The following is a 25841-nucleotide window of genomic DNA, read 5'->3' as shown; positions in this document are numbered from 1 at the left end:
CACAGGACTACGGATTTCGCAACTTGCTACTTATCACTATATTGACCACTGAGGATTGTCGTGTGTGGTGTGTTAATCCGGGATGCTAGTGTAGTGTACGGGAAGAGCCGGCTAAGTATATTTTGAGCGAATGTTGCCTCAAGTACAAATAAGTACATTAACACTTTCGTTTATCTAAGTTATTACAGCACTAAACTCTTGCCACAAATTTTGTTGGTTCAAACCATGCTTATGAGTCGTAACGATGACGAAACGTGTCTGTATATGTGTGTGCGCGCCTGTTTTTAGCATCCCAACGTGTCTATCACTGTTGGTTTCTACTTATGTATACTTAAATCTATTCTGCTATTTATCTATCTTATCGATTGATTGGTTGGTTGATTAGCACATCGAACGTTTTATTTCCATTTAATTGTGGCAGATGTTAGATGTCTGTGATTTGCAGTTTTGGTGTCCAAGGGAATAAGTAAAAGCAAAGATAAAGACAAGACATCGACAAATCAATAAAATAAGTGTACACCTGTCATCTACCAATTGGGAATTCCGTGTGTCGCATAAGAAAATACGGCTAAATATGTTGACGTTGTTGTTCGCTGAACGAGGGCAGAAATAAAACATTAAATATCAAAAACATTATTTTTATGCTACATACACTTCCATAACCTTTAAATTATAGATATACACATATATACATATGTATATACAAATATATATATATATACTGAATATATATTATATATGTATATTATATATATATATATATATATATATATATATATATATATATATATATATATACTAGCTGTACCCTGCCACGCGTTGCTGTGGCTCAATTTGATGCAATGGAAAAATCTAATAAAAAGAGAAAATGCATGTTTCTTATATTGTTAGTACAGCAATCCACTCCAAAAGTGTAAAAAAAATACAAAAATGGAAAAAAACGGTATTCTTGCAGAATCTGGCCCGGGTCCTTAGGAGTTTCCATCAATCATGGCTTGGGCTCGACCAGCAGTCAATAGATTCGCGCCTATGTCGGAGATACGGTACATCGAAACCCACTTTGGGCCTGGTGTTGTCTGTTGTCGATGCAATTGCTCGATTCCATCTAATTCTGGGTTCTAGCTTTATCATGAAAAAAGTGTATGTGAACAGATATTTATATATCTATCTATAATCTAGTCTTAATGTTTAATATATATATATATATATAGAGAGAGAGAGAGGGGGGGGGGTTGTTATTGTCCAGAGCTAAATAACCAATGAAGTATAACAAGGTTAATACAAGAGTGCTCAATACCGAAGTAGAGCAAGGTATACTTTTTATTTGTTTTTACATAAGTAATAATGTGTGCAAACTTTGCTTTCGTATAAATTTTATCGTCTGAAGAGGCCTCTACTTACTAAAGACTAGCTGGCCGAAACATGCTCATGACCGTGTAGCAACACATTACTGCCTATGTAAAAACAAATAAAAAGTATATATGTAGATATATACACGTAAACCTATTAAATAAATATTTGAATAAAAAATATTCAAATGTTTAATAAATAAAAAATAGTAATAACAAATAGGGATGAGTAGAATATAAACAAAGAAAACGTAACTTTTTTCAGGGAGTGGAAAGAAACAGCACAGAATCGTTAATGAAAAATAAATAAATCAACAACTTTGCATTTGAAAGAGATAAAAATCGATAAGAGATTATATGAACATAAAGAGATATAAAAATTAATAACATCATCAACACCATTTTTGCCCACATTATGGAGCATGATCACCAGTTTAACTGTGAGAAAGAAACCATCTTAAAAAAGAATAATATATATATATATGGTTAAACTACGCTGATGAGAGGTAAAAACCTTGAAACACGCGTGTACGTAGATTACTGTTTTAAAAATAATAAATAAAAATGTTATATACGTCCAAATTAAAAAGGACGACTTTCTAAGTAAATAAAAGAATGAGCTCCGAGGCGGCGCCAATATTAACCATATGTATCGCTTGAAAAATAACAACAATAACAAAATCTAAATTTATAAGCGATAAAAATAAACAGTATAATTAATCTAGGGATTATGGCCTAACGGTTAAAGCACCGGACTGTGGTAAACATGGTCTGAGGTTCGATCCCTAGAAACAGTTAAACTACGCTGATGAGAGGTAAAACCTTGAAACACGCGTGTACGTAGATTACTGTTTTAAAAATAATAAATAAATAAAAAATGTTATATACGTCCAAATTAAAAAGGGCGACTTTCTAAGTAAATAAAAAAAATGAGCTCCAAGGCGGCGCCAATATTAACCGTATGTATCGCTTGAAAAATAACAAAATCTATATCTATATCTATATATATATATATATATATATATATATATATATATAAATATGAGTACGTCGTTTAATTGAATCCGCTCTAATTTCCCATTCATAGGAACAGGTTTATTTCACATCCCTTTATACTATTATTTCGGATAATAATAATTCAAGAAAATAATTTAGACAACGGTTAAAATCTAAAAAAAGTTTTAATTAATAGTTATATATATATATATATATATATATATATATATATATATATATATATAGTTAGTAAGTTATATATATATATATATATATATATATATATAGTTAGTAAGTTATAAAATGTATATGGCGATTAAGCTACACTGAATATTCCGCGTTTCATCCACTCTAGGATTCCTCAGGTTCATGCGTTAGTAGTTATATATATATATATATATATATATATATATATATATATATATATATATATATATATATATATAACTACTTCATTTACTCACATAAAATTAATATACGAAAGTATAGATTTATGCGTAAACTTTAAGCCTGAGGAATCCTAGAGTGGATGAAACGCCGAATATTCAGTGTAGCTTGATCGTCATATATATATATATTTTATAAATTACTATATATATATATATATATATATATATATATATATATATATATATATATATATATAATTTATTTATTTACATGGAAATAAATATTCTGATCTTTCCCACCTCTTACTCTTAATATATATATATATATATATATATAGTAATTTATATACCTCTAATTAATTAACCTTCTCGTCAACGAATATTTTTTACTCTTGAAAAAGCCCTCAGTAAACAGGCGAATCATCCTCGAGATTTTAGGTCTCGCCACCTCCGCTTTTAATTCCATACGTGTCGGATTTTCATCCTTGTTCATAATCATAATTTAATTTATATAACGCAATCCTGAAGGGAAGACTTAAATAAAAAAACTTTAAAATATTTAAAATAATTGAAGAGAAGAGAAGAAAAAAATGGAGAAGTCAGCTGCCCGGTTTCCCCCTCGCTTTATGAAAGTTGTATCGATGGATTTGTTTTCGAGAAAAATAAAACGAATGGAAATCGAAAATATGTACAAATAAAATCACGTTACGTTATGCATGGGGATTTTTTTTAATGGGGGAATGCGATTAAAATGAAGCAACGCTATACAGGGTGACCCCCCCCCCAAAAAAAAAAAGAAAACAGAGGACATTCAATTATTTTTCTGAGCATTTTAAAGTCAACAGAGAAAAAAGGCCAAAGACCCTAGTGTTTTGATGTAATATTTGGAATATAATAAACTAGTTATGATGAAAGTTTCATTTCATTCGGACAAAACACTAAGAAACGGGTCCTAATTATAGTTGGGGCCCGTTTTTGGGGGTCATCCTGTATTACCCGAAGATCCTAGATACTAATCACGCTCAAACCCAAGAAGCATTCCTTCTGTTTACAGAGAGAAGGCCTTCTCAACCGAACGTGAATAGTCTCACATATCTTCAAATGAAATAATGGGTGAGCACGACTCAGGATTGAAAAAGAGTTCATGCTAAACTTCGCTGCACATAACGGGCTTTTTATAAGATGATCAGTAACTGAAGACCCGTATGTGTTGGCAAGTACGTCTGCTGCCCCATTTCTGATTTTGGTAGGTACGTGTTGTTGGACTCTTTCATCCAATCTTAATGTTGTTCAACCCACATAGTTGGCACTGTAACTACATTCAAAATTGTAAATTACATTATTATTATGATGGGGGAGTAGGACATCTTTTCGAGAGGATGGCATTAACGTTCTCATAGAGAACACAACACGCACATTTGAAGAAAAATAACAATTTTGCACTGTTGAGATGATTTGATTTGCTAATTTCTCATTTAATGTCGCCAGCCACGGTAATCGCAAATATACTGGACATTTATTACCGTTTGAATTTAAGTTACAGGGTACTCCGCTATTTTCCTTTGCATAAGTGACCTAATCACATCCAGAAGGTGCCCATTTTTTGATTGGTATCACTAATTATTTTAAATTCCTCATTCAATTTTGATTTTGAGCAGATCATGAGGGCACAGTGTGTTAGGGTCCAAATTAAATTAAATGAATCCCAGCGTGTATACAGTCCCGTGAATGTAGGTTTACGGTATATTGATGTAAGGTAACTGGAAGGTGTTTTTGTTAAAGGAAAGCTATGAACGAGTTAGACTTTCTTTCATAAGTAACCTGTAACGCGGGATGCATCCTAATAAGTAAAGAGAAAAAATTGTTTGCCTCTATTTGATTATTGAAGAGGCAAAATGTGTCAACATAGTGAAAACAGACCAAGGATTTTATGGGTCCAGAGAACGATCTAAAAAAAACTTTTATGGCTTTGTTTTTATTGAAACCGGAAGTCGTAAAGAGGAATGTGTAAAGCGGAACCGGGTGGACGGTTTCAACGCCCAAACAAGACGATTTGAGTTTTATATTATAACAGATTACACACACACACACACACACACACACACACACACACACACACACACAACTATATATATATATATATATATATATATATATATATATATATATATATATATATATATATATATTGCATTTTCACCCCAAACAAAGCACTGTGCCACTTTGATGTAGGAGGCTATTATCGGGGACATAATTTGTCAGGGGTACTATGTAGGGAGTTGAGCAGCAAGATGTCTATTTACATTACACTTTAACTTCTGCATGCACGTACAGTCAAGGAAGCAGGGATCTGGAAGGGAATTCAAAAGTCTATCAGTCCTAGGGAAAAAATTATTAGAGTAAAAGGCTTTCTTACATCTAGGGATTTCTACTGTGTAGGGGTGGGATTTTGCTGCTTGTCAAGTTTGTCGGGTGTATTTCCGTCGAGGGGGCACAAAGGTTGGTAGTTCGTCAGAGCCTCCACCATTAAAATACTTGTGAAACAGGCAGATAGATGCAACATTTCGTCGATGGGACAGTGGCTGAAGCTTAGCTGATGGTGCGGGACCTATTAGGTTCGCGACTCTCTTTTGAACTTTGTCTATAAATGAGAGACTAGTAGCAGATGCACCAGCCCAAATGTGGCAACAACGCTCAATACATTGGCGAATGGTGGCCTTGTGGAGGTACAGAATACTCTCCGGCGTAAGTAACTTTCTAGCACGGTAGAGAGCCCACCTTCTTTGAAGCAGCCTTGGCAATGCACTCAATGTATCTGTTCTAACTCATGCTCCCCATGAATGTTAAGCTGAGGAGTTTGAACAGAGTACTTTCAGGTAATGTATCATTAGCTAGGGGTTGAGCAGGTTTCTTGTCGTAATAAAAAGAAACAAGCTTAGTTTTGGAAGCATTGAATGTGATTATTCATTTTTGTCCCCATTTCACCACAGACTTGAGGTTTTCCTCTAGTGTTTCTGCCATTGCCTTGAATACATGTTTATTAGTTTGCTCCTCATGTTTGTTATAGAGCGTGGTGTTATCAGCAAATATACCCATCTCAGAGACAATTTTATCAGGGAGGTCATTAATGAATATCAGGAATAATAAAGGTCCAAGTATCGACGCCTGAGGTACACCAGCATTTATATCATATTGTTTTGATATACGACCATCGATGAAAACCTGGATGCTTCTCTTACTTAATAATGATTTAATTATGTTAAGCATTCGTTCAATTATACTATAGGACCTGATTTTCACGAGAAGACTATCGTGGCATAACCTGTCAAAGGCCTTTGATATGTCAAGGGCTAGTGCCCTAGCCTCCTCTGCTTTATCTAGTGCCTGATATATACGTTCAGAGATTACAGTTAGGATATCTGCAGTAAAACGGGCTTGTCTAAACCTATACTGTTGGTCGGACAGACGTTTAGCAATTTGTGAACTCAAATATTTTGGCGAAAAGATGGAGGAAGCTAATAGGGCGATAATTTAATGGGTCAGTTCTTTCGCCAGAATTCTTGTAAACTGGTACCACAGAAGCAGTTTTCCAGCAGTCAGGAAAGCAAGATTCGTTAAGGCATTTGTTTAAAGTTTAGAGAGAACAGGAGCAACTTCAGAAGAGCATTTTTGTTAAGTACAGTCGGGATAAGATCAGTTTCACATGCTTTTGAGGTGTCTAGTTATTTTTTATAGCATGTACTTGAGAGGGAGTTGATTTTTTTCCCTTGTTCGATAAGGTATATTAATCGAACAAGGAAAAAAAAGTAGTCAAAATTTTAAAACCCAAGAATTGCAACTCCTACTTCCTCCCTCCTCTCATTGTCTCCTCTCTTTTCTCTTTACCATCCTCTCTCCACCTCCACCACCCTATATCCACATATCTCCATCCAAGCCTACCTGAATCTGCTACCCCCACACACACAATACAACCTAATATATTTTAACCTTCAAAACCGAAATATTGTCATTACCCGCCTTCCCCCCTATTATCTCCTACCCCAACCCCCTCTCCTTTCTCTTTCCTTCTTTTTTTTTCTCGTATTCCTTCTAAAAACAATTCTTCCTAATACTAACCAACCATTTCTGTAAAGTCTGACGAGGATGTTAGATCGTAAACACGGTCTAGCATCCGAAACATATGTAACCAAACAGATAAAACGGTAATAAAAAAATAAAACGCATACTTGCTCTGCAATAGTATTGAGCACTCTCTTCAGGTTTTTACTAATTACCAGTTTTACCAAATATATATATATATATATATATATATATATATATATATATATATATATATGAGCAAACAGTTAATAAAATATGTTAAAAAACACTTTGAAATGAGTTAAAAACATATTTAATCTGAAAAGGAAACACTAGATAAATGGATAGTCCTTAATCTGCGGAGTTTCGAAGAAATACTCTCCTTCTCATCAGAGGGTAGGAATTAGCAAAATGCGGGATCGGATTTTGCATGCAGAAGTATTTGATGAAACAACAAGTAAGTCAAAGATCTTACTTGAAAACAAAATAAGTTAAGCAGAGGGAATATGGTAAAGAAAAAGGTAATTACACATGAATGGATAGTCTGGTGGAATATATATATATATATATATATATATATATATATATATATATATATATATATATATATATATATATATATATAATTACTTGCAGGGCATCGCTTATCAAGGCCCAGAGGCCATTCTAGAATAAGAGTTATTACTTATTTGTTGAGGTATAGTCTAAAAAAATAACACTTTTTTTAAGAATAGAATTTTCGGCTGCTTTCTCGTGAGCGCGCACGCGTGTATGTCAGTGCACACGTGCGGTGATAGCAGGGAAAATAAGTATAGCCAATTAGATGAAGAAATGATTAAACGTGATCCGTATATGTTCATCCCACTGTCTCTGACCTGCTCTTAAATTTTCACACTTAAAGGGGGCAGTAACTTGGGCTGTGGACATTTTCCAAAACATACTTAGGATAAAGGCCATAAAATGTTACACACACTCACTATATATATATATATATATATATATATATATATATATATATATATGTGTGTGTGTGTGTGTGTGTGTGTGTGTGTGTGTGTGTGTGTGTGTGTGACGATGATGATGATGATGATGATGATGATGATGATGATGATGATGATGATGATGATGATGATGATGATGGCTGCATCTCTCCAGATAATCGCCGTCACATTGAGTTCTCCCAATCTTGTTGTCCATGCCATCTCAGATGACTCTGCACTCCCGCTGCAGATTTACACATCTTGAAGCAGTTGTGACATACAAATTGAGCAATTTCCATCGAGTTGACTTCCTCTGGAGGTTGAAGGGTATTCCTATGAACAATCACATGTCTTCTAAGACCAGCAGTAGACTTGCAAACTTTGCTGCATGCTAAACAGATCGTTTGGTTCGGACTAACAGGTGCAAAGTTGCCCTGAACAGAAGTTTTGTGCGACTTAAGGTGGTTGACGTAGCCAGCTTTTGACAAAAGCACTCGTTCACAAATGTGGTATTTCCAGCTCTATGTGTCATGGTTAAGACCATCAATTAAACCTTTGCGAAGCTCTCGCTTCAGATTGCTGTGGGCCTGCTTTCTTTTCTCTAGAGCATCACAACTTTCACGTACAAGCTTTCGCCACTTCGTATGACTGGCCCGGTGCAGGAGTTCACATCACCTTTGTTTTAGACAGACTGATCCTCAGACCAGTAAATTGAGCTGTTGACATTTTCCAAAGCATACTTGGATAAAGGCCATAAAATGTTACACACACACGCGCACTATATATATATATATATATATATATATATATATATATATATATATATATATATATATATATATATATTAAATAGTAAGCGATGTGCCGCTAGCAAACAGTTACGGTTTAAAATTATCGGCCAATCATCTTCGGATAGTTAAAGAAATAATAAAGATAAATAATAAGAATAATAAGAACAACTAGAAATGTGATATATTTGAACATCATTTTGCCGTGATAATTGATGTAATGATTTGGTAGAGTGATAGAATTCAACGACTTTTATCTCTGCAATCGATAGACATCTTCCAACTTGACAATCCTTGTCAACTCTTCCACGAGCCTCTTTCCTTCTCTTACGGCTTGACAAGATGTCAGGTATTTTCCTTATTCTTATTTTTAAAATCCCGAATGTATCATTCCAAAGTTGGATTACGTAGAATGTCCATAGAATCTCTTATCTTCTCCAACTTCGTTAGAATCAGAATGCAAGATCGAATCAAGTAGTTTAGAAACTAAAGCTGTCTCGAAGTTAGATGCTTCCATGATATAATGCTGACACAGGAGATACTGCAAATAAAAAATAGCTTCCGTCATCTTCGTTCTTTGGATGTGTATTTATCTTGAATAATGTGACGGAATATGAAATTGACTATGTTTGTTTTTTTGTTGTTTTTATTTACAAAGGAGTCACCACTTATCAAGGCCCGGAGGCCACTCGAGAATAAGGGTTAATGGATATACATTAGTTATGGGATTATAGCGTAGTAATCATAAGTAGTGGATGTTTTGTAAATTGGATTACTTAAAGGACGGTTCATCAAGAATTTTTTTACATTGGTCTTGAAGACAATCAAATTGTAGTCTGCTGGAAAGCAGGCAAACGGAAGAGAGTTCCACGGGCGTGCAGTTCTAAGAGAGAAGCTTTGTTCATGAGATCTGTTTTTAGGTTTAGGCACAAATTAAGAGTGGGATATTATTGATAGTAGTTTAGGCTAAACGAGTGTTTTGTGAAAGTTTAGCAAGAGAGGACTATAGATTGAAGCTCAGACGAGCACTTGCCATGAAAATAACGATAAAGCAGAGAAAGACTCGCAACGTCTCTTCTGTGGGAAAGAGGTTACAAGGAAGAGAAAACGGCACCCCCCACTAAGCTACGAAGTCTATTTTGAACGCTGTCAAGGCAGAATAAGCTGCTTCTAGTAGTTTCTGCCCAGATGTGGCAACAGTACTCCATCATTGGACGTATCTGGCTTTTACATAGGTATAGAATTGCATCAGGAGTGAGATATCTACTGGAGTGGTGGGAGGATCCTACCATTTTTCCAGCGATGTTGGCAACGGATTTGATTTATGTGTTCTATTTTAGATCAGGAGTAAAGGTCAAGCCCAGAAGCTTGTCAAAACATGTAGCCTTCCCTAGACGAGAGCCACTGATTACAACTGATGCCAGATGAGGATCAGAGCGGTGATGATGTAAAGATAGGAGCTTGGTTTTAGATGCATTAAAATTAACCAGCCACCGCTTTCCCCATTGTACCACGTTGTGTCTAAATACGGTCGGATTTTATTCTGACGATTTACACACTAATACAGTTAGGGGCATCATGAAACCACAATTATATATCTCTTGTATTTATATCTGTTAACTGACAAGAATCTCATTATTGAGGCAGAACGGATGAATATGAAAAGAGATCATTTTTAATATCATTGAGGATGTAAATATGACAGAACTTTTTCATCAGAAAAGAGCAAAATTGAATGGCAAGTAGCAAATCAACACACCCACGGCACTTCCACATATGCAAGAAAGCTCTGGAACTCCCGTTCACCCAAGGACAATATATCGCGTGCTATTTGACCGTTAACAAATGGAATCATCCATCGTTTGTCAGGTCATTCTTTTTATCATGCTGGGTTACTAGTCATCCTCCTTATTAGTTGAGCCTGTTGGGGGGGGGCGTTTGGTTTCCAATAACTCGACCATGCAGCATGTAGTATTGAATTACATAGAATTACTGACCTCGAAGACATCACATCATCTCCCCCTCTCTCTTTCTCTCTCTCTCTCTCTCTTTCTCTCTCTCAAAATGATGAAGGAAAATGTCTTGATTTTAATTATTTGGAGCTGCTGCTCCTATTGCTGTTGTATAAGGGCGCTTACTACAGAAGAAGCATTTTAATTTATTTAGAAGTCGAACAGTGAATAGAGTTCTCATTATTTCTTCCTCCGTTGTCAGTAGAGTAGCAGTGCATGGATTTTTTTTTATATTCGAACATCATAACGACTACCACCACCGACATTTCGACAGCAGATTACTTCAGTTCCAATTCTTCAATTTTTCTTTCAGCAAAAAAAAAGAAGAAAAGAAAAAAAAAATGATTTAAATTTCACAAGGCCTCAGAAAGGCGTGATTAGAAAATTACACTCTCATAAATGTGGCACTAAAAGCATTTTTTCAGTAAATTCCGTGTCGCTAACCTCTTTTCCAAAAGTAGAAAGAAATACATCAACTCTCACGATTGACTGAATTCAAGAGAGAAAGAATTCGGCGTTGGATTTGACGCTTATATTAATGACAAAAGTTCATACAAAAAAGCAAAAACTTCAAGCAACAAAAACGTCAATACCAAATACATAAATACAAAAAGCAGTATAGAATTTCTATAATGGAAATCGCTCCAGACAGAACTTGAAGCCATTTAATGTAAGGAGCTAAAAAGAACGAAAGATGCAAAAGACCTTAGTCTTAAAAATACCAAGTCTATAAGTTAAGAAAGTAAGTAGCAGTTAGCCAGAAGAGAGTTCCACAAGCCTTTCTTGAGAAGAAGCTACTAGAATAGGAAGTTGTATTATATTGAAATGCCAAAATAGCAAAATCGTGAAAACTACTAGATCAACGAGTCAAACGAGCTGGAACAAAGAAAGCAGGGAATAGATCAGATAATTCTGAAGAGTACATGCCATAATAGTATTTGTAGAAATTGCCGAGACTGGCAAAATCACGTGTGTGTGTGTGTGTGTGTGTGTGTGTGTGTGTGTGTGTGTGTGTGTGTGTGTGTGTGTGTGTAACAGAGAGAGAGAGAGAGAGAGAGAGAGAGAGAGAGAGGTTGCAATGAAAAAGAAAAGGTTAGGTTCAACCAAATTACAGATACATTTCTGCATCTTATCAAGAATCTTCAAATAGGACAGAGATTCACAAGCTCAAATATGACACTCCATACATGGTCTGATAATAGATTCGTGGAGATAGAGAATAGTGTCAGGTGTGAGAAAGTGTTTGAAGCGTTGAAAACAACTGACTGGAGAAGTGAAAAGGATCTAATGTATGAACTCTTATAAAGAGTTGATGAGAAAGAGAAAACGAGAAATTTCAGAGTCTATTTTTCTTAATATGTCTCCATGATTGCTTGTGACACGCTTTGTTCTGGAAGTAGGTATTGGTCACACACATTTTGCGGAAGCAGCAAAGCTCGAGAAGTTTTGGACAATTTTCGTTCAATGTAAGAGCTTTGAAATCGTCTCCGAATTTCATATGATCGCAACAAATAGGTTATATATATATATATATATATATATATATATATATATATATATATATATATATATATATATATATATTATTTTTAAAATGTAATTATCCAGTGACACGTATTTCGTCGTCTACGACTCATCAGAGTGGCTGAATATATCTCGCTATATTCAGCCCCTCTGATGAGTTGTAGACGACGAAACACGTGTCAGTGGATAATTACATTTTAAAATAATATATATACAACTCCCCATGTGGGGATATCAAATTGGTTAAAGGGAAAATTATTCCCAGCTCGCATTTAGGTAAAAATGCGCTTTCGTAAATCATTGAATTCATTCAAAACATATCGCTAAAACTAAAACAAACAACACACACACACACACACACACACACACACACACACACACACATATATATATATATATATATATATATATATATATATATATATATATATATATATATATATATTCTGAGGTTATTGTTTTCCAGAAGTTAAATAACCAATGAAGTTTAACAAGGTTAGTGCAAGAGTGCTCAATACCGAAGTAGAGCAGGGTATACTCTTTATTTGTCTTTACATAAGCAGTAATATGTTGCTACACAGTCATGAGCATGTTTCGGTCAGCTTGTTACTAGTAACTAGATATTTCTTCAAAGGATACAGCTTATAGGAAAGCAAAGTTTGCAGTGAAAATATCAGGTCTTCCTCGTCACAGGGAGTTAATATCAGATTGCGTCAAATGTGAAAAATAAGATTTTGTTATATGTAAATAAGACTCAATAGGGGTGCGGATGAATAGGAAAGGATGGGGGTTAAAAATGAGATAGAGTTAATGAAAGACTAGAAAGAATAGTATCTGTATGCGTGAGATGGCTGACCTAAATCTTAAACATACTAGTGTGTATAGGTTCAAGCAACAGGGGAATGTGAATTTGACATTTCGGATTTCAAATTTATTCGGGGTTATTCAGTTATAAAAATGCTTTTAATTTGACTAGAATTTTTACCTGGTCAGAAAATGTACAGCTTACGTTGTCCTCTTGTATATCCCCCCACCACTATCCTTCCTACATACATTAGTGAAGAGGTTAAGAGATAAAGAAGAAGAGGAAAAGGCGCAAGACAGAAAATAAAAACGAAGGAATAATGAAAAGAAGGAAAAGAGGGAAAATGAAAAAAGGAAACCATAAATAATTCATTGGTGGTGATTCTAAAGATTACTTAAGGCTGCGGCTTATCAAGAACTTGTTTACGTTGGCTTTGAAGACAACCATATTGTAGTCAGTTGGAAAGCAGGAAAACGGCATACAGTTCTAAGAAAGAAACTTTGTTCATGGAATCTATCTTTAGGTTAACGCATGGATTAAGAGTGGGGGAAATTGTTGATAGTGGTTTCAACTAGACGAGTGTTTTTCGTGAAAGTTTGGCAAGGGAGGACCATCGATTGGAGCTCAGACGAGCACTTGCCATGAAAATAACGATAAAGCAGAAACAGGCTCGCAATGTCTCTTATGTGTGAAAGAGGTTGCAGGAAAAAGAAAAGGGCATCCCCCACTAGGCTACGAAGTCGGTTTTGAACTCTGTCAAGGCAATATAGGTTGCTCTGAGCAGCTCCTGCCAAGATGTTGCAACAGAACAGCACTCCATTCTTGGACGTGCCTGACTTTTGTACAGGTAGAGAATGCATCAACAGTGAGATACCTACTGAAATGGTAGAATGTTCTACCATTTTTCCAGCGACCTTGGGAACAGATTTGATGTACGTGTTCCATTTCAGATCAGGAGTAAAGGTCAGACCCAGAAGCTTGGGCGCTTATCGGTAAAACTTAAGAGGAAGTTGTGTACAAGCTAAAAAACAGACAGGAACTATAGTTTTATATAGAGAGGGAGATAATGAAAAAAAAAAATGCCCGATGGTATTGTTCACCATGCCCGTGAGAAATTTGAATGAGATTTTGAAGTCTTTAAAATGTCAATTTGAAAGTAAATCTTATAAAGCCAAGTGGAGTATTATGGTTCATTGGTGCTCTAAAACGAAAGATAACTATCTCGGAGGAGTCAGTGATAAAGAAAAGATCTCTTATTCATCTCATTACAGTTTTAAATTTTCTTTTAATATGAAATCTATTTTATGCTTTTCACATTTTTAAGCCGTGCCGAAACGATAATATATGCAATTAATTACTGAAAGCAATCAGTAATCTGTTGACAGTCTTTACCTAAATGACGTTCGATAAAATGGCGCCAATATTTTTTTTTTTTTTTTTTTTTTAGTTTTTGTTTTATTCAATGTTGTTTTTCTGATGTATTATCAAGATCAAAAACCTATCTTAGAAAATCTTTATCCATAATCTACCCAGACGGATGATTATTTTCAACAGTTTTGGATTAAGTAAGAAAAGAACTAAAGGCTTAACATTGAGGACACTGTGTCTAGATTTACAATAAGAAAAACAATTTTTTTTTTCGATTTCTCTTTCTCTTTGGTATTTCGGAATCGGAATAAAATGACATAACATGTACAAAAAGATGACTAAACTACTACAAAGATTTGTAATATGTTTGACACGGCGACAAAGAGTAAGATATGTTACTGGCATATTTTAACCACTGTCTTTCATTCTGCACTCATCTAGCTTCACATTTTTCTAATTTTCCCCCGTCTCTTTCTTTCTGTTCTGAAAAGAAACATTCATCGGGAAAAGAAGGTTGGGTGTACAGGGTGGAACGAAAAAACAACACTACAGCTTTATTTCAAAACTTTTATTGAAAAAATCAATGCAGGTAACTTCATTATGTAGTAGAGTTGACATCTATTCAATGTAGTCGCATTTAGTCTCAATCACCGTCTCAATACGGGTCCGGAACTAGGAGCAGGTCGTTTCCACAAGCACATCCAGATACATTTTAGCGTTGACTTTCAAACCGACTGCGAAGATGTGGGGTGGCATGATGTGACCCTCACTTGAAATCACACAAAAGACCATAATCGTGGCTGAAAACTACGTTGAGCTGTGCCATCAAGCGTTGAACTATCCGGATTTGCATTTTGAGGGTGTTGGCAATGGTCTGGTTGTTATAACTTAGATCGGTAGAGAGCATGAGTTGGACAGCGGTGCATCTCCGATCTCGCTCGTTGAACATTTCAGACATGATAGAAGGCTTCTATCGCTTTTGGGATTTGTACACAACTGGCCAACTAGTAGATGGTATACAGCAAAAAAGAAAAACCGTTTTCATCAAACGGAAAATGAATCATGTCGTCTTTTCTGTGGTGACAATCTTATCGTTCCACCCTGTACTTAGAACTACTGTTTATAACTAGATTTACAAAACCACGTTACATGATCAGGTCGCAGTTAAAAAGCAAAACAATGTTAATTAACTAATCATAATGTCCCTCTCCGCTCTATTTTATCGAAACATGCCTGGAAGTCTCATGATTTTGACAAAAGAGTTGGTGACTAAGAAAAGAGTTCTGTCAGCTTACACTAAAGCCTTGGCACAATTGAATGTTAAAGAAAATCGCGAGTTTTCAAAATCCGTGAGAGATGTATTATATGGTTTAAGTTTCTCTAAAGAGCAACATTAAATCTTTTTATCTCTGCCCTGGTAGCTCTTGTAGTTTGTGATTTTGACAGCTTAGCTTAGGTTTGCTCCAGCTCCATCCTCTGGACCGCCTCGATGGTCTTTCATAACTCTTCCTCCAAGACCTTGGAATAGATTCCAAGTGTGGTAATAAATGCATCAACAACGCAACATTTCAAGGTGAATTTGAGCAGGTAACGGGCTATTGTATCCGTTTCCAATATAGTTCAGGGGAGATAATTTGAAATTGATTCAAGGGGCGTAATTCGTAACTATACAGAACCAACACTATGAATCTCTCGAGGAGTCACATATTTGCATTTGATCAACTTGGTTTCTGACATTGCCGTCGGCTTGCCTCTCCCTAAAAGAGTAAATAATTCTGCTTTTTTTACAGCACAAACAACGATCTGGGGATAGTTGAAAGTTATGATTAGCATGACGAAATATCATATCTGAAAACTACATTTTGAAGCTTTAGATGTAAGTATTTTACTAAACATAATAACAGGGGAGGTGATTTAACTGAGACATTCAGAATGATTAATGGGATTATTAAATATGGAATGCACTTTTTTTTAACATCACCCGTAAATTTATTGGCCTGAAACATTTCAAAAACTCCATTTGTATATTCATATTATGTATTACTTTATATCCGTTCGTTTGGCGGATTCAGTACCGTATCTGGGTGTGTCAATTTCCGTCTTTATCTAGCGTCTATCGCTTTGTAATTAGCACAAAGAAAAATATTTGCGAAATTTCATGGGATAAAAATACGTTACTTAGTTTAGCATGAAAGAGTAAGTAACTATGATTAATGTATTGTTTTCATTGGAGATAAAGAATTAGAAATTATGTCTTTAAGCAAAAAGTTATTCGCTTTAGACTAATGCCAAAATGCTCTTTATGCCTACTGTTTTTTGTTTTTCTTGTGTGTTTTTTGTTTTTGTTTTTATGCGGATTATAAAAATGGTGAAGCATTTCGCAATATACAAACAAAACGAAAATGTGGCAAATATATATGTGTGTGTGTGTGTGTGTGCGTGTGTGTGTAATAAATAGATGTAACCAAAGGCAAGATAAGTTCCTCATAATAATTTTGCTAATCTGCCGACATCCAGGAGTACAGACAATCCCGGCCAACCCGTAGACGGTGTGCACAGGTGGTTAAAAATCGACCTCGAAATATATGTAAATGATGTCTCTCCTCAATTCATCTCTCTCTCTCTCCCTCTCTGTCTCTCTCTCTCTCTCTCACACACACACACACACACACACACACACACACACACACATGTGTATTTGATTTCTGTCTCTTTGTTCTTAAATAAAATCTTTAAAACGAAACGGTGTCTGGGTGGTTTTCGATCAACAGCGCGAGTATTGACGAAATCCGTGATACAACGAAGATGCACGGGTGCATGATGTTATGCACCTGCTGCAGTAAACGTTGTCATTACGTACAAACTCTCGATTAGACAAAATTTCCAATCAGCAGTGTTTTATTACCAATTAAAGAAGCATACCTATTCACTCCCGAAACTTGTACGTACTATAAAAACAAACACGCATAGTTTTTTTTTTTCGTTTCTATTCGACGCGTGTGGGTACGTCGTTAAAAGCTAATTCCAGTCGCAGGTCGGAGAGTCTCAACAGACAAACGAGAGACTTTCACAAACTACTACACATAGCGCCAGCATGTACACACACGCTGTTAAACAAACGCATGTAAGCATATACACATGTGAACACACATGACGCCAGCGGAAATGTACACACAAAGATTCTCTCACTGACATAACAGGCACATTAATACGCACACATACATTCAGGCCTATTCATTTACATGAGTAAGCGCACAAGGCACAAGACCAAATAAAAATGTGTATTTACTTTTCTTTTACAGATAAACACCTTCCTTTCTTTAGAACATTCTCAGACTATTTGAATTCTTTATCTTTACCAAAACTTCATGTTAGTTTCTTTAACAAATCGTTGAATAAAATGAATTTAGAATGGACAAGACTTTGTCTTTTATTTGGTTACTAGCGGCGGGGGGGGGGTACCCGGCGTTGCCCGGGTGTTGGTAGGTGTGTGTGGTCGGTCGGGGTTGGGGGGTGTTAATGAAACTTAAGAATAAGCGAAGTAAAAAAAAAACAAAAAACACAAAGCCGAACGTGAAAACAAAAACACGTGAAAAATGGCTTAAATAACCCTGCTTCAATATTAAAATTTAAAAAATCGAAAAAAAAAAAGACATCTCACACCACGATTTGAACCCAAAACCAAAAAGAATAAGCGAAGTAAAAAAACTAAACTAACCCCCCCCCCCAAAAAAAAAACAGAAAAACGAACGTTAAAACTACTTTAAAGAATCTGCAAAAAAAAAAAAAAAAAAAAAAAAACACTTGAAAAATGGCTTTCCGGATGTTTGGAGGTGTGTGTGTGCTCGTGCGTGGGTGGAGGGTGTTAATCAAAACATAAGAAAAAGCGAAGTAAAAAAAACTAAACTAAAAAAAAACAAAAAAAAACAGAAAAACGAACGTTAAAACTTCTTTAAAAAATCTGAAAAATAAAAACCAAAAAAAAAACATGAAAAATGGTTTAAATAACTCTGTTTCAATATTAAAATCTAAAAAATCGAAAAAAAAGACATCTCACACCACGATTCGAACCCAAAACGTTTAGATAATGAGGCCGCGCTCTAAGAAACTGAGCTAAGACGACGTCCACGAAATTAGATCGTTTTCTTAATCTTTAAACTAAATCAGGTTCCGACGTCATTTGCGTAGAACCGAACTCGTCTTGAGAGGAGGGTTTTTGCTGCCCCCCTGTAGAAAACTGCTGACTTCAGGGTGAAAAATTAACGTTTTTATCCAATTTTTCGATATTTGTCGGGCGAAGGTTGGAACTTTAAAACGATACCGATCTCGTGAAAATCCGTGACCCGTGTGGAAAGTTTTTGCGAGACATACAAACACACATACATAGATAAAAACACACATTTTCGCTTTTATATGTATAGACTAGCGGGGGGGGGGGTACCCAGCGTTGCCCGAGTGTTTGGAGGGGATGGGGTGTTAATGAAAACCTAAGAATAAGCGAAGTAAAAGAAGAAAACATAAAAACGAACGTTAAAACTTAAGCGGAGGGTATCCGGGGGGTAATCAAAACATCGAAAAAAAAACACGAAAAAAACTAACGTAAGGCAAACGAACGATGTTAAATGTAAAAATCGAAAAATCAAAAATAGAAAACAGAAAAACGAACGTTAAAACTAAAAACCAAAATAAACACGTGAAAAATGACTTAAATAAGCCTGTTTCTATATTAAAATTTAAAAAATCGGTGGGTACCCGGGTGTTTTGGGGTGTGTGGTCGGGGATGGGGGTGTTAATGAAAATCTAAGAATAAGCGAAGTAAAAAAAAAAAACAGAAAAACGAACGTTACGTGAAAAAGTGCTGGTTCAATATTTAAATTTAAAAAATCGAAAAAAAAGACATCTCACACCACGATTCGAACCAACGCTCCAACCAACTGAGCTAACACGATGTACATGAAATTATGTCAGTTCTTCAAATATTTAAACTAAATCAGGTCATGACGTAATCTGACGCATGTGTAGAACCGATCTCGTCATGAGAGGACGGGTTTTGCTGCCCTCCCTGTAGAAAAGTGCTGATTTCAGGTTGAAAAAATTAACGTTTTTGGCCTATTTTTCGATATTTGTCGGGCGAAGATGGGGCTTTCATATGAGACCAAACTTGTGAATTTTTGTTCTGTCTGTCGAAAGCTTTTAGCAGACATACATACATACATACATACATGCATACATACATACATTTTCGCTTTTATATTTATAGATTAGAGATAGAAACAATTGCACTTAAAGAGGCGGTCAGAATCTTTAAAAGATATCACGGTTGGAATGTATAAGATAGTGAGTAACTGTCTGGAATCCGTTAGGATGCCTCATCTCCTGCTAAAATGAAATTATATAAAAAAACACACACGAATGGCCTTTTTCATACAAAAAGCAATGCCATAAAGCAACATGTTTTCTGTTAATAAATAAATATTCCATAGTGTTATTCATTATATAAAACATAAGCATATTGAAGCGAGAAATTGTCTCAAATTGCTGTTATCAGGCTATAGTTACGCTGACGTGAAATTTAGCAAAATGAAAATGGCGATGGGGAATGTGTGATTATCATAAAAATAGACAGAATTGAACGAACGACGTACCAAAAAATTGGCATAGCAACGGAACGCAGTTAATGCGACATTACTAATCAGAATAGAAACCAAATCTTTATGTGGAAAATAACAAAGAAAGAATCAATATGAAGTAAAAACATTGGATGAAAACATGGTAGTTAGTCGGAAGTAGATTAGTAAACAGATATGCAAAACGGGTGAAGGTGAAAAAGATACTAGCTTGTATAAGCTACTCTCTTTCTTTCTCCGTTCATTTGTCTTGCGATTTCCTCTTCTCTCCTTTTCACTCTTTTCTTATTTTGTATGAAAATTTGACTTGATCTGAGACGGCATTCACCCAGAATAGGTTGAGCCAGCTCCTCCCGTAGAAAACATAGCATCTCAGATAAACACAGACCACGCAACAGCAAGATAGTGATGGACAGCAAGTCCTAAGACCAGTGGCGAACACCGTAGATCTGTGGACCGGAGTTACGTTCGACCAGCTTTGGCCTCCCGGACGGCTTCGCCAACATTGGAGCGATTCTAGAGCTATTGCATTATGGACGAACACTACAGAGTTGCGGCACGCAGCGTGGCCAAACAAACTAAGACTCCTTTTTAAAAGAGATTGGTTTGGGAGAGGGGTCCTGCATCGCGTCTCGATTTGAGTATTGGAAACAAAATGGTGCCGGCGAATCCGCAGAATTTATTAAAGTTATTTTCTTTTTCCTAGATCCAAACTGACGTAGCGGATGTCAACGAAGTAGAAGTAAAAGAAAATAATTTCAAACGGACATGTTAACTTCTTGTTCAATCAATGAAAATGAATCTCACTCGTTTGAAATGATAAACATAATGAGTCGATACAAAATAGAAAAATCTAATAAAAACAACGAACTCGACAACTAAGAATCAGAGTTCCTTATTACTTTGCCTCCCCACAAGACAGAGTTAGATACCAGGGTCGTTAATGCGGAAAAAGGAACAAAATGTTTTAATTGTCTTAGTCGTGAAGGATTTCTTCTCCATTGACAGAGAACAAGAAATTGAAGTGTAGAATCTTGGCCCGAATGCCCAGAACATAGTTGTTCGCCGATACAACTGTGCGCTTTGTCAGCCTTTGCTATTGCGCCTTGAAGCACTGCAAAGAACCATAACAACAATTACTATAAATTGTTTATAAAAGTTATATTCCTTCATCGATGATTATATATATTTAAGCCCCACTCTTTGGGTTAAGCATTGTCTTAAATGCATCTCATCCGCTATTTAAATGCCTATAAAGGGAGGTCCGTTTGATTGTTTGTAAATAAACAAGCAGCTCGAGCATTGTAAAAGCGGTGAGCGAGTGTTTATTTAAATGGACATTTGTTGGGGTCATTTGCGAGCACCGATCCCATGGGCCGGTGGGTAGAATTGATGGTTGTAGGTTCAATCCCCGGATAGGGAAAATAGGGAAAAGTGCTAGTCTAGCCGCACTGATCAGTTGTTATACAACGAAGCAGTACTGCATGTGGACGACTCTCTCTTTCCCCCCTCTCTCTCTCTCTCTTTATATATATATATATATATATATATATATATATATATATATATATATATATATATATATACTAATCGATAAAATAATTATATCAGCTTTGAGAAGGAGTTTGCACGTCAAGGAAAAAGCAAACTCCAAAAAACAAATATAAATATAATTATTTATATCTTACGGATTACCTAGCATACCAGTTTTGGAGTATTCTGCCGAATAATAAAAACTATTTGTAAACTTCTCTTTTACAAGCTCTGTTCTTACTATATATATATATATATATATATATATATATATATATATATATATATATATATATACATATATATATATATATATAGAGAGAGAGAGAGAGACAGACAGACAGACAGACAGAGAGAGAGAGAGAATACATTGACAAAAAGTTATATTGTAAAAGTGATGTTGACCATCTTATAATTTATTCCTTTTATTCAGTTGACTTATACAATTCTTGACAGTATCTGTTTCGTAGCGCAAAATCAATCACTTAATTATTATATCAAATTATATCAATCAGTGAATCTATTATGCCCTTAATTCATCAGAAGAAATAGCAAAAATAAATCCGTCAAAAGGAATTGAAATGTGATTTGACATGGTAAAAATCCAAAAATTGGAAGAGAAGCTGCAGATACCTTTATATTTTTCCATTACGCCATATTGAATATATATATGCATACATATATACACACAGAGACACAGACAGACAGACAGACAGACAGACACACACACACACACACACACACATATATATATATATATATATATATATATATATATATATATATATATATATATATATATATATATATATATATGCATCCATGCATATAAAAATGAAAGTAAATGAAACATTGAATGAATAAAGGGTAGGCTATTAGAGCCATTTGCTTTTTAGCGTTCGCCAGAATCATTTCACAGTTTTGTCACCTCATATTCACACGAGAAAAATGGAGTTTTAAAACAAACATACATCTTTATAAAGCTCGTGTATTTTCCTTATTCCACATATAAACTGTCAACTTTTCCAAACTTTACTCACTTAAGATATATTTCACGTAAAATTGTTAATGTATAGATGCATTTTGTATGGCAACTTGTTTTCCTCTATTGTTGGATTTAGCACTTGCCATATGGTGACCTATTCACAATCATTCAACCGTCATGCAGTTTTATCTGTTTTTATTATTCATCATTTTATAACATTACATTTTCAACGTGGTTCTTGACATTTTTCAAAGACATGACCGACAAGTTTCCAAAAATATTAAATATTAAAAAATGAAATAAAATAAATCTCAACAATTTATATATATGCAAGAAAAGTGTTCGTATATCCGCCCTTCAGGCTATAATCATAGTGCAGTATCTCTTCTAACTCTAGAAACCATCTTTCCAGGTATTATCTTCTCCTTTCAGAGATGGCCAATGGTTTATTTATTTTGTCTCTTACTTTCAGGGGAAGGAATTGTAATTGTCTGTTGCTTGAGGCGCCAATATCAATGGGGAATGCTAAAAAAAAACTAGCTTGTTTTTGTTCAGATGATCCTGAAAGCCTATTTGGCGGGAGCAGGATCTAAAATTAAAGGATAAACTAGCCCGGTGGGGGGGGGGTTAAACAAACCTATTTTCTTTCAGGCGACTATCTGTAGGAGTAAAAAAGCTTGATAAACGTTGGTTTAGAACTGTAGTGCCGTTCTCGGTTGATGTACTTTAGAAATATGAACGTTTTTGAAAAGCTCGTATACTTTTCTTATTCAACATATATAAGAACATGTAATTAAACTGGTGAATGGAAAAGATGAATAAAGATATGAATGTTATGAATGGGTCACCAGTTAGCAAGTGCTAACTCAACAGTGTGGAATTAAAGTGAGAAAATATGAATTAACATACAAAATCTATTTATATCAACAATTTTACAGAAATGTAAAATATACTTTGAAAGACCAAATTTTGCTGAGAAATTTTAAATTTCTTAAATAAGAAGTGAATTTTTTAATGGTTTTCTACGCAAGAAACAATTTAAAAACTTTACAATCGTTTCAAGCAATAAAAAGTTTACAAATGATTATTCTTATAAACGCATATGACGATTTCAAAAATGTGAGAAACAAGATCTAGCCTCGCTTTTCCACTTAAAAGAAACAAAAAATATAGCAGAAATCTTATTAGAAGAAAATTGAGAGAAAAAAAGAAATATGCAATAATTTTTTTTTTTAAATGTATTTCAAAAGACTAATTCGAATAAAGTCCTCTTCTTCCGAAATATTCTTTTGACGTGCCAGTCCTCGGAAGGTATTCTTTTTTTTTAAAGAAAACATTCAAGGTCATGATCTTCATCTTGTTCTAAAGTTAATTATAAAAACTTTTTTTTATAATTTTTCCCTTTTCCCTTTTTTTTTTTTTTTTTGTGTTTGCTAAAAAAGAATTCTTTTATTTTGAATCATTCTGGGACTTTCTTTTCTTAAACCTTTCGGGTTATAATGATGACACTTCTGCAGTATGCAGACGGTGGCCATCTTTTTTGGTGCGTTTCATTAAACTGTCGCCAGTTGGCGCTTCTCGGGTGTTGACCCTTCAATGATGCTTTAATTCGAAAAAATGTTTTATTGAAACTATTTATTTGTTCGAAAAAAAAGTTTAATTTAGAAAAATCTAAGGTTGCTTTCGTTACAAAAGTGTTTTATTAAACTTATTTCCTTACGCAGACTTTTAAATATTTTTACAATTATATATTAATACATTTTTATACCATAAATGTTTTGGTTTTAAATATTTTTACAATTATATATCAATACATTTTTATACCATAAATGTTTTGGTTTTAAATATTTTTACAATTATATATTAATACATTTTTATACCATAAATGTTTTGGTTTTAAATATTTTTACAATTATATATCAATACATTTTTATACCATAAATGTTTTGGTTTTAAATATTTTTACAATTATATATCAATACATTTTTATACCATAAATGGTTTGGTTTTAAATATTTTTACAATTATATATTAATACATTTTTATACCATAAATGTTTTGGTTTTAAATATTTTTACAATTATATATCAATACATTTTTATACCATAAATGTTTTAGTTTTAAATATTTTTGTGCTCGGAAAAAAATTCTTGTTCGTTACTTATTGCCGTGTTATTTGACCAAGAAGAAATTAGAGTTATCGCCTCCTAACAATGGCTGCCGTCCGCATACTGCAGAAGTGCCATAATAATTTTAATCGTTTGGGGTTTTCTTCACCCTAGTACTTTTTAACCCTCTTATTTTAAAATCATTATTCTTTTTTTTTTTTAGGGACTTTCTATCCTCATTAATATACATTTTTTAGACTACCCCTTTCTTTAAAACGCTCCCAGGGACCTTTCCTTTAAAGAAAAAAAAAATTAACATGGGAACCCGCAAAGATCAAACTTTTACCAAACTACAATATCCGGAACTGTTGAGATTAGTTCCCACATCTTCAAAACATGGTGCTATTTCAATCAAACAATCTTGGTTCAGGTTCTTTCGTCATTCTTGATCTGCATTCGGTTTTAAATAATCAAAACAGAGTAAATATGTCGCCCAACCAAACCCACACTCAAAGGATATATAGTATCCAAATAAACCGAATTACTTGTAAGCTAGCCCAGCCAGCTAGCGGTACTCAGTCTGAAGAAGGAAATATGGGAATATGAAATTCACAAGAATCCCTAGTTGCTTGATTATCCTGACCAGAGAAGATAACAATGTTAATTTTTGGCAGTTCTTGCAGGAGGGTGGAGGGGAGGTGTCAACGTCCTTTTAAATACAGCGCCTAGTTTTCTCAAATCGTCACCCATTTCGTATTGGCCAATCTCAACATTGTTTAACTTCAGTTATCTAACAAGAACTAATTTGTCAACGTGATTGTGCCCTATATAATTACATGCATTTTTTAGCATCCGTATTAGAGACTTCTATTAGGTTTCTAATGTGTCTCTTATGTCTTAACACAACGAGGAACTCTGAATTGGAACAAAAGTTAAAAATTGTCTCATTCATGGAGCATCCTCTATTTGACTGAGGACAGAACAGATGCCGCACTTTGGTTCCAGTACAAATGCCAGTTAGTCGGTGAGTAAGGGGTTGTCTGTTTGCTCCCATGCTAGTATAGTCATTACGAAACTAACTCGAAATAGACAAAGAACGAAAGACAAACGAGGAAGAAAAAACTTACCACTGAATTGCGTCCATAATTCTGTCTATCCGGAAAGGTGTGAGTCTGGCTGAATTGGGATGAAAAACCGGAAGATAAACTAATAGACATTCTGCAAATGATATCTGTGAAAGAAAAATGGAAAATATAAAAAGAAAAATTATAACTCAATTCCTCAAAAAGAGGCCTCT

At 34.7% G+C, this 25841-nt stretch overlaps 1 protein-coding gene across 2 annotated transcripts in view; it reads right to left on the bottom strand.

The window, feature by feature from the left end:
• LOC145291001 (uncharacterized) overlaps positions 1-25841 on the bottom strand; it is a 209616-nt gene that overhangs the window by 161498 nt on the left and 22277 nt on the right. For both annotated transcript variants that reach the window (XM_080136532.1, XM_080136533.1), the window contains exon 2: positions 25672-25775. In XM_080136532.1, the coding sequence (XP_079992658.1) occupies positions 25672-25761 (90 nt within the window). In that variant the 5' untranslated portion in view covers positions 25762-25775. The remainder of the gene's footprint in view (positions 1-25671; positions 25776-25841) is intronic.

Source organism: Euprymna scolopes, chromosome 2 (genome assembly GCF_053919585.1).
Source record: "Euprymna scolopes isolate OS-2025 chromosome 2, ASM5391958v1, whole genome shotgun sequence".
Lineage (NCBI taxonomy): Eukaryota > Metazoa > Mollusca > Cephalopoda > Sepiida > Sepiolidae > Euprymna > Euprymna scolopes.
This window is presented reverse-complemented; position numbering and strand designations above follow the sequence as displayed.